This window comes from Balaenoptera acutorostrata, chromosome 2 (genome assembly GCF_949987535.1).
Source record: "Balaenoptera acutorostrata chromosome 2, mBalAcu1.1, whole genome shotgun sequence".
Lineage (NCBI taxonomy): Eukaryota > Metazoa > Chordata > Mammalia > Artiodactyla > Balaenopteridae > Balaenoptera > Balaenoptera acutorostrata.
The window spans coordinates 164457559-164468202 of NC_080065.1; the positions used below are offsets into that span (position 1 = coordinate 164457559).

General features: G+C 42.5%; 1 protein-coding gene across 1 annotated transcript; it reads left to right on the forward strand.

The window, feature by feature from the left end:
* Nucleotides 1–7233: 7233 nt before the first annotated feature.
* Nucleotides 7234–10374, forward strand: LOC130707271 (UDP-N-acetylglucosamine--peptide N-acetylglucosaminyltransferase 110 kDa subunit-like). Its single transcript, XM_057540967.1, has one exon. It carries the CDS (start codon nucleotides 7234–7236, stop codon nucleotides 10372–10374), a length of 3141 nt encoding a protein of 1046 aa, XP_057396950.1.
* Nucleotides 10375–10644: the final 270 nt, after the last annotated feature.

Sequence of the window (10644 nt, forward strand, 5' to 3'; positions counted from 1 at the left end):
CCCCAGGTGATGTTTATGATTTGGCCAATTTGGGAAACAGTGGATTAGAAATGATTAAAAGTTCACTAAATTTAATTGCAGGCCCTACATATTTTCTCAGTGTTTAGCCAAATACAAAGATTTGTGGATAACTGACGTCAATTCGTGGAAATTACCCAAAGAAAACAGTTTTCAGTGGATTGGTATCTAATTCTATGGTTCCAAATAATCTGCAGCGATATTTAACATGTAAGACTAGTTTATGGATATTTCTTTATAGACAATTTCATTGAGGAAAAGGTAAATGGAATGGACCAGCTAACAGTTATTATTCATAATATAATAACAAACTCAGATGTTTTAAAGCCTGTTCTGCTTCTAGTTTGCTTCCGTCCCAAATTAATAAGCTAAACATAATAAAAATCTAAGAATGTAACTTGATCTTACCCATTCCTAACATTCTTAAAGGAGGTCTTTAGCCCAATAGCACTAGAGCTTCTGAGAGCAGATTCAGATCCATTTAAAATATTTTTTCCATTCCTTCCCAGGAAGAGTTATTTGTATTGATAGAGAACAGTTGGGCCCCAGACCACTTACTGGGACCACAGGGCCTCACTAATTTGTACCAGTTTTCCTCTAGTCTAGTTGGTCCTGATCATCAGGTATAAATGAGTGCTAAATCAATATTAGCTGATACTTCCCCAGCTGTGGGAAGTATGGAAACCCTATCACATGAGCAAACACAGCCCTTCTTGGCTACATTTAAAATAAGGTGGTTATTATTACACTGTATGGGGAAAAGGCTTTTTTTTTTTTTTTAAAGAAATCTCATGCCACCTTAATTTGCATTAACTTGATAGACTAATATCAATAGTCCGAATCAATTTTCATTTGTTATAGTTTCCCTACCACCGTTCACACTTCCTTCATTCTTTCAGGGAGGCTTCTTCTGCCTTCCTATTTCTTCCCACCTCCAGCCATGCCATATACCCCACACCATTTTTCCTTTCTAGTACTACTTACTCATCGGGTTGAGTAGAGAAGCCAAAGGTGACTTAGTTTACATACCTGCTTTAATTGCTCACCTTGGGTGGAGCAGTGTCTTAAATAAACTTCACTTTTGCCACAGCACCATTACTCAGTAAGGTATTTATACAAGTGTCACTTAATCCCATGAAAATAAACAAGGCACTTAAACTTGTTATTGAGAAAGAAGCTTTAGGCTTTAGCTGCCCACTCTCCTTACTCAAGGGCCAGTCTCACCTCACTTATTCTTAGACAACTTTTCAGCAGTTTTCCTTAAAGAAAATCAGGCAGAGCAAAGTACTGTGAGTCAGTTTTAAGCTACCCTTACCTTTGAAAGAAACGGTTCCTTTGTTAATTATCAATAACAAGGAATCTTGTCATTTCTCCCAATATTTCCAAGTCATAGCTACTCATAGCGGAGCTATGCATTCAATGCATTCATAAATATTGAAAGCATATATGTTCAGTATTTAACCAGAGATGAAAACAGAAACAAATATTTAACATTCCAAAGAAATGGTGCAACTCTACATGATTTTTTATTTTCTATATCCTGAACTGTATAGAAATTTCATAGTATTTTTAAAGCACTTTCATAAATATGACCTTTTTGCTTGTGATCATTCTGTGAGGTAGTTATACTATTTCCATTTTACAGATGGGAAAATTGAGGCTTGAAGCCTTGGCCAGGGTCACAGCACATGAGAGATTCAGAGCTGGGAATCAGCTCTCCTGACTCCAGGCCCAGTGTTTTTCCCTCTATAAAAATTGCCTTTATAGCAGGACAGTCAGGGATATGTTCACTCAGTAATAGAGAAGTATGGATCTTTTCCACCCCTAGTCATTGAAGCACCTATGAGCTGATAGTGTATGTGAGAGAGGACACTTCCTGCCTGAAAGATTGATGACTTACATTCAGAGCAACCTGATGTTGCACTCTGATAGGAGAAAGACCTGTGTAAAACGTCCTAATTGCTTAAAACATCCAGAGTTCCCAATAGGAAGACAGGGTGTGGTAATTATATATCTTGCTTTTGGCTTATCTTCTCCATATCCTCACCCTCACAGATGTCTTTCAAACATTGGTAATTACAGCTTTCAGAGCCAAAGCCTACAAACTCATAATCCACACAGATGACATACTAAAATCTACTCAAATATGTAAGGCTGAAGAAAGTTTCAGTGCTACTGGACTCACATTAAAAAAAAACTGCTTAGAAAAGAGGTAGCCTTTATTTCTATGTCACTACTGCCTAGATGTGTAATGGTTTCTTGTTGATCTGTGAGGGTGCATATTAACTCATTTACCTCTAAATGTAATCAGTAACTTAAGAATAAAGTACACATGCAGATGACAAGACCATATGATTAAAAGCAAATAGTCTGACATTGGAAAATGGATCCAAATTAATGTAACTAACTTGAAACAATGAAGGAACTGCTTCTAAGCAAGAGGAAGAATCAGTATCAAGAAATAAATGTAACACAGGAAAGCAGTTGTCCTTGTCATGCTGGCCTATAAATGGAACCTGAGTTAAAAACATCATAATCTCTAAAGAATTCAGCAAGTTCTTACTACAGTGGCAATGAGATAATATATAAAGTATGGTGGAATTTCCCACCATCTGTATCACTGGCGAGCCCAATGGTAATTGGAATGGTTCAATGTCCCACAGTTTTTAAGGGAAATCGTTTTAGGAGGAGTCACATTTCTAGATGAAGACACATTAACCCAATGATTTCAAAGAATATGGCTTGGGTCTGGTATCACATTTCAAGACCAAGAATTAGCACGTCAGTTACTTACTAAGTGAAAGATACTCCAATGATAATTGATAAGAAAACGGCTCAGAAATATGAGTGGGATTTTAAACAACTAAATTTGTTTGTCTCCCACTCTGATTGAATCCAGAAGTATTTATTTAGGGGAGCAAAAAATCCAGATGACTTGGAAGCAAATGTTTCTGTTCGTTGAAGAATAAGGATGTCTTCTGCCAAATGCAGCCATTTCCAAACGCAATGAAGGACTATGGCTCATATATCAATCCTGCCCCTTCCTAGCTCGGCCCTCATTCTCTGACCATCTTCTCTGAATTCCCTTGCAGGATTCCCTTCAGGACCATTGCTAATTCATGCCTTCTGGAATCCACCTTCCTCATAGCTATTGAGGCTTTTCCCACCTTTTCAGAAAAAAGTTTGCCCTGGATGATATACATAAATCTTTGCTCAGCCTCAACCAGCTTGCTTTCTAGCTAACAGGTTTATCTGTGGCCCCAGGGGGCAGGATAGTGTGAGAGAGGGGGCTCAAAAGACCATTACCTTTCAGTACACAGCTAGGTAAACTAATTCCACCAAAGATCACAGGTTTCTATATTTCCTTGAATATGCTTTTTTTTTTAAAACCTCATCAAAATTTCACGTTTTAAATATTTTTTTAAAGGAATTCCTTTTATTTTTTTTATTATTTATTTATTTATTTTTGGCTGTGTTGGGTCTTCGTTTCTGTGCACGGGCTTTCTCTAGTTGCGGCAAGCGGGGGCCACTCTTCATGGTGGTGCACGGGCCTCTCACTATCGCGGCCTCTCTTGTTGCGGAGCACAAGCTCCAGACGCGCAGGCTCAGTAGTTGTGGCTCACGGGCCTAGTTGCTACGCGGCATGTGGGATCTTCCCAGACCAGGGCTCGAACCCGTGTCCCCTGCAATGGCAGGCAGATTCTCAACCACTGCGCCACTAGGGAAGCCCAGGATTTGTATTGTATTGCTAACAAAGAGACTGCATTTCTCCTCTGATGAATGTGCACAAGAAAGCATGCTGTCCCCGGTGATCGTTGGGTACCGTCTCATGATCCTGAGGGAAGCCATCCTATCCTTCTGGTTACGTGATACAGTGGGTTTCCTTATTGTTTAGGCCAGTTTTATTTGGAGTTTCAATTTTTACAGTGAAAAGTTGTCATAACTCTTTCTGTTCTAGGGGGTTTTGTTTGTTTGTTTTGTTTTTGTCAATTCCTGTTAGGTATTATTTGTATTGTTGATGTGGCAAGAACTCTAATGAGATATAGTCTTCTTGTCTTTATATTATGAATATATCTCTAAGTTTATCACTTATCATTTACTCCTTACTCCTGTTTAATATAGAGATTATAATTTAAGTCTATTAAATCCATCAGTGTGTTTCTGCATGATGTATTCCATTGCTTTTACTTTTATTCATTCATTCATTAAAGAGTGTGTGTGTGTGTGTGTGTGTGTGTGTGTGTGTGTGTGTGTACTACAAGGTGCCAAGTACTACAAGAGGCAATAAGACTATTTATTGTGAGACAAGAAAGACACAGCCCCTGTCCTCGTGGAGTTCATATCCTGGTGGGGGATTGAGAATATGTTAGACGTTCACTGAAAAGCCACACAAGTGTGTGTAAGCTACTAAAGGATAGAGGCTACAGAGGGAAGGACCCAGTCTAGGAGCGCTTTCATAGGAGGGTTAGGTCTAGTTAGGGAAGTCAGGGGAAGCTTTCCTGGGGAAGTGGTGACTGAGCTAAGAATGATAAAGAGGACTTAGGTAGTTGGCTAAGAGCATTACAGGCAGTGGAAAGAGCAGGTCCAAATGTCCTGCTCAGGGGCAAGCACAGGAAACAGGAAGGACTGAAAGAATGTAGAACATGGTCCACATCCTCAGAGGGGCCTGGTGTAAGTGAAGGCGGAAGGTTGAAGGGTGGGAAGTGGGGGATTGTGACCACGCAGGGCCAGTAAGTCCATGTTAAGGAGTTGTGTCTCCTTCCTAAGATCTATGGGAAATCACTGAAGGTGTCATCTTTGACAACCACATTACTTTTACCTCCAAACATCCAATCTCATAACAAGTCCTAACAATTTTGCTTTCTAAATATCTCTTCAATCTATCCACTTCAATCCATCCACTTCTGTTCATCATTACCAACACTTCCTCAGCCCATTCTATCATCATTTCTGTCTGGACGAGGGGAATAGCGTCCTCAATGATCTATTTGCACCTACTCTTGCCCCACTCCAATCCATTCCTGCACAGTTATGGGAAGACAGGCCTGACCTTGATACCATTTGATGACACAGAAAACACTGAAAGAGGACCAGTTTGTTTTTCATTAGTCTTGTTCTTGAGAGGTTGTGGAGTGGGCAGTTCATGAGTTTAATCTTGGACCTGCTGAGTTTTAAATATCCCTGGGATGTCCTAGAGAAGAAGCCAAGCCGGAGGTGTCTGTTAGGTAGATATCTTCTGCCTCCCCATCTAGAGCCACTCTCCACCCATCTCTACGCTGATCCCTGCCCGGAGACATTGACGTGTGTGGGATGTCAAGATTCCATGTATCCCCAGCACCTGCTCCCGTGTGCTCTGCCTTCTAGTTGTGTTCAGCCCATAGGAGGTACATGAAGGAAGAAGCGTGAAGGCTGAGTATTTACTCGATACGATATACATCCTGCATCATCTCTTCCTCTTCCCCACCTCCTCCTCTTTCCACCCTGCCTCCTTCAAACCCTCCTCCTCTGCCTCCTGCTCCTCCTGCTCTTCTTCCTCCCACCTCTTCCTCTTTTTTTCTCTCTCGAATCCAGTAATCATTTCCACCTCCTCCTTCTTTTAAAAATTAATTAAGTAATTTTTGGCTGCATTGGATCTTTGCTGCACCCGGGCTTTCTCTAGTCGCGGCAAGTGGGGGCTACTCTTCGTTGCAGTGAGTGGGCTTCTCATTTCGGTGGCTTCTCTTGTTGCAGAGCACGGGCTCTAGGTGCCCGGTCTTCAGAAGTTGCAGCACGTGGGCTTCAGTAGTTGCGCACCTCAGTAGTTGTGGCTCGCGGGCTCTAGAGTGCAGGCTGAGTAGTTGTGGCACACAGGCTCAGTTGCTCCGTGGCATGTGGGATCTTTCCGGACCAGGGCTTGAACCCCTGCACTGGCAGGTGGATTCTTAACCACTGAGCCACCAGGGAAGTCCCTAACCTCCTCCTTTAAGCCTAGGCAGTAAAAGCTCCCTGAGATGCTGGACTACTGTCCTCTGTTGTTTTCCCCAAACCCTTTGCAAATGATCTCTTGACTACAGTCTCCTTAATTACGGTACATTTGAGTGTGCCACCTTTCTCTTTCAGGGATTCTGACTTATACTGATAGGTAAGAAATGCCTGGGGGAGAGTTACATTTGAGTCACCTGAGTAGAGGTGGTAATTGGAGCCGTGGGTAAATGTGAATATCTTGGGAGACAGTGTAGAGAAGGAATGGGCCCTGAGGAACTCAAACATGTAATGGCTTTCAAAGGACGATAATCTTGCAAAGGAATTGGAGAAGTAGCAACCAAAGTGAGGTGAAAAATCAGGGCAGTGTGTGTCATAGAAGTCAAAGGAAGCAAAGGGAAGAAAAAGAGTGTTGGTAGTCAAGATTATCAGTTGGTCCTGCAAAGTCACTGGATTTAGTGACTTATACCATCGTGAATCTGTTACATATTTTCTGTGCTCCCTCTGAATAATGATTTAATTTTTTTTACATTATCTATAATTGATTTTAGGTAAATACAGTCAAATTTGTTTTAGAACGTATTTTAAGGTAAAAAATTAACTACCCTTCCTTAACCATTATTCCAACATTATTTATTTTATACTTTCTCTATTACCATTATTTCCTCCAACATTCACTGTTTCCAAAAATATAAAGAGATGTTTGAGCACTTTCTACTAGATGTATAAGAGCTTTCTATTTGACTGTATCATAGTGGTTCAATGGTTGTCGCTTTAGCATTCATTTTAAAATGTATCCATTAGAACAAGTCTTACCTCTTAATTTTAATTTTCAGAATTCTATTATCAATAGCCCCATTTATTCTTCCAGATAAACTTGATATTTTTTTAACATCTTTATTGGAGTATAATTGCTTTACTATGGTGTGTTAGTTTCTGCTTTATAACAAAGTGAATCAGTTATACATATACATATGGCCCCACATCTCTTCCCTCTTGCATCTCCAGATAAACTTTAGAACCATTTTATCAATTAAAAAAGACTTCATTGAGATTTTTTCAAGACCGTGAGACATAGATGGCCAACCAGAGTTCCTAAGGTTCAGTGTATGTAACTGTTGCCGCCGCTTAAGCCTGCCAAAGCAGTGGTACGGCTGCTGCCCTTGTATTTGCTACCTCTAGAAACATTCTTGCCAGTAGTGGCGGCAGCGGGACTCAATTACCCTCTTTTCGCAATCCCTCCAGAAGCTCCAGATGGCGTCTTCCGTGGGCAACGTGGCCGACAGCACAAAACCAACGAAACGTATGCTTTCCTTCCAAGGGTTAGCAGAGTTGACACATCGAGCCTATCAGGCGGGAGATTTTGAGGCAGCTGAGAGACACTGCATGCAGCTCTGGAGACAAGAGCCAGACAATACTGGTGTACTTTTATTACTTTCATCTATACACTTCCGGTGTCGAAGGCTGGACGGATCTGCCCACTTTAGTACTCTGGCAATTAAAAAGAACCCTCTTCTGGCAGAAGCCTATTCGAATTTGGGGAATGTGTACAAGGAAAGCGGGCAGTTGCAGGAAGCAATCGAGCATTACCGGCATGCGTTGCATCTCAAAGCAGATTTCACTGATGGTTATATTAACCTGGCAGCCGCTTTGGTAGCAGCAGGCGACATGGAAGGGGCAGTACAAGCTTACGCCTCTGCTCTTCAGTACAATCCTGATCTGTACTGTGTTTGCAGTGACCTGGGGAACCTGCTCAAAGCCCTGGGTCGCTTGGAAGAAGCCAAGGCATGTTATTTGAAAGCAATTGAGACGCAACCGAACTTTGCAGTAGCTTGGAGTAATCTTGGCTGTGTTTTCAATGCACAAGGGGAGATTTGGCTTGCAATTCATCACTTTGAAAAGGCTGTCACCCATGACCCCAATTTTCTGGATGCTTATATCAATTTAGGAAATGTCTTCAAAGAGGCACGGATTTTTGAACGAGCTGTGGCAGCTTACCTTCGTGCCCTAAGCTTGAGTCCAAATCATGCAGTGGTACATGGCAGCCTGGCTTGTGTATACTATGAGCAAGGCCTGATAGATCTGGCAATAGACACGTACAGGCGAGCTATTGAATTGCGACCACACTTCCCGGACGCTTACTGCAACCTAGCCAACGCTCTCAAAGAGAAGGGCAGTGTTGCTGAAGCAGAAGATTGTTATAATACAGCTCTCTGGCTGTGTCCCACCCATGCAGACTCTCTGAATAACCTAGCCAATATCAAGCGAGAACAGGGAAACATTGAAGAGGCAGTTCGCTTGTATTGTAAAGCATTAGAAGTCTTCCCAGAGTTTGCTGCTGCCCATTCAAATTTAGCAAGTGTATTGCAGCAGCAGGGAAAAGTGCAGGAAGCTCTGATGCATTATAAGGAGGCTATTCGAATCAATCCTACCTTTGCCGAGGCCTACTGTAATATGGGAAACACTCTAACGGGGATGCAGGATGTTCAGGGAGCCTTGCAGTGTTATACTCGTGCCATTCAGGTTGACCCTGCATTTGCGGAAGTCCACAGCAATCTGGCTTCCATTCACAAGGATTCAGGGAATATTCCAGAAGCAATTGCTTCTTATCGCACTGCTCTGAAGCTTCAACCTGATTTTCCTGACGCGTATTGTAATCTGGCTCATTGCCTGCAGACTGTCTGTGACTGGACAGACTATGATGAGCGCATGAAGAGGTTGGTCAGCGTTGTGGCTGACCAGTTAGAGAAGAACAGGTTGCCTTCCGTGCAGCCTCATCACAGCATGTTATATCCTCTTCCTCACGGCGTCAGGAAGGCTATTGCCGAGAGGCATGGGCACCTCTGCCTGGATAACATCAGTGTCCTTCATAAACCACCGTATGAACATCCAAAGGACTTGAAGCTCAGTGATGGTCGACTGCGTGTAGGATACGTGAGTTCTGACTTTGGGAACCATCCTACTTCTCATCTTATGCAGTCTATTCCAGGCATGCACAATCGTGATAAATTTGAGGTATTCTGTTATGCCCTGAGCCCAGATGATGGCACAAACTTCCGAGCGAAGGTGATGGCAGAAGCCGATCATTTCGTTGATCTTTCTCAGATTCCATGTGATGGAAAAGCAGCTGATCGCATCCATCAAGATGGTATACACATCCTCGTAAATATGAATGGTTATACCAGGGGTGCTCGAAATGAACTCTTTGCTCTCAGGCCAGCTCCTATTCAGGCAATGTGGCTGGGGTACCCTGGGACTAGTGGCGTGCTTTTCATGGATTATATCATCACTGATCAGGAAACTTCACCTGCTGAAGTTGCTGAGCAGTATTCTGAGAAACTGGCTTATATGCCCCATACTTTCTTTATTGGTGATCATGCTAATATGTTCCCTCACCTGAAGGAAAAAGCAGTCATCGATTTTAAGTCCAATGGGCACATTTATGACAATCGAATTGTGCTGAATGGCATCGACCTCAAAGCATTTCTTGAGAGTCTACCAGATGTGAAAATTGTCAAGATGAAATGTCCTGATGGAGGAAACAACACAGACAGCAGTAATATAGCTCTCAATATGCCTGTCATTCCTATGAATACGATTGCAGAAGCAGTTATTGAAATGATTAACAGAGGACAAATTCAGATAACAATTAATGGATTCAGTATTAGCAATGGACTGGCAACTACCCAGATCAACAATAAGGCTGCCACTGGAGAGGAGGTTCCCCGTACCATTATTGTAACCACACGTTCTCAGTACGGGTTACCGGAAGATGCCATTGTGTACTGTAACTTTAATCAGTTATATAAAATTGACCCATCTACTTTGCAGATGTGGGCAAATATTCTGAAGCGTGTTCCCAATAGCATACTGTGGCTGTTGCGTTTCCCAGCAGTAGGAGAACCTAATATTCAACAGTACGCGCAAAATATGGGCCTTCCCCAGAACCGTATCATTTTTTCACCTGTTGCTCCTAAAGAGGAACATGTTCGGAGAGGCCAGCTGGCTGATGTCTGCTTGGACACTCCACTCTGTAATGGACACACCACAGGGATGGATGTCCTTTGGTCGGGGACACCCATGGTGACTATGCCAGGAGAGACTCTTGCTTCCCGAGTTGCAGCTTCCCAGCTCACTTGTTTAGGCTGTCTTGAGCTTATTGCTAAAAATAGACAAGAGTATGAAGACATAGCTGTGAAACTGGGAACTGATCTAGAATACCTGAAGAGAATTCGTGGCAAAGTCTGGAAGCAGAGAATATCTAGACCTCTGTTCAACACCAAACAATACACAATGGAACTAGAGCACCTCTATCTACAGATGTGGGAGCATTATGCCGCTGGCAACAAACCTGATCACATGATGAAGCCTGTTGAAGTCACTGAGTTGGCCTAAATAATGACTGTGTGCACAGGAGAATTACCCCTGTACCTGAGCCTCAACCTTCTGGGGGAAAGGGAACTAGATACGTTACTTTGTACTTACCTTTGTAGCAATATCATGTTGCAGATGGGTGACAGACAGTGATAACAAATAGCACAGCCAGACTTGCTTCCTGCATGATCATGACAGGGAGAGACACAAGAGATGGGAGACTGCTGTTCCACAAGGAGTCTCCGTAGAATTTTGCAGCAGCCAGGTGTTGCCTAAGTCTGGAAGGTCTGA

Bases quoted from the DNA above. Each gene is read 5' to 3' on its own strand.
- LOC130707271 (XM_057540967.1), top strand. From the start codon at position 7,234: ATGGCGTCTTCCGTGGGCAACGTGGCCGACAGCACAAAACCAACGAAA.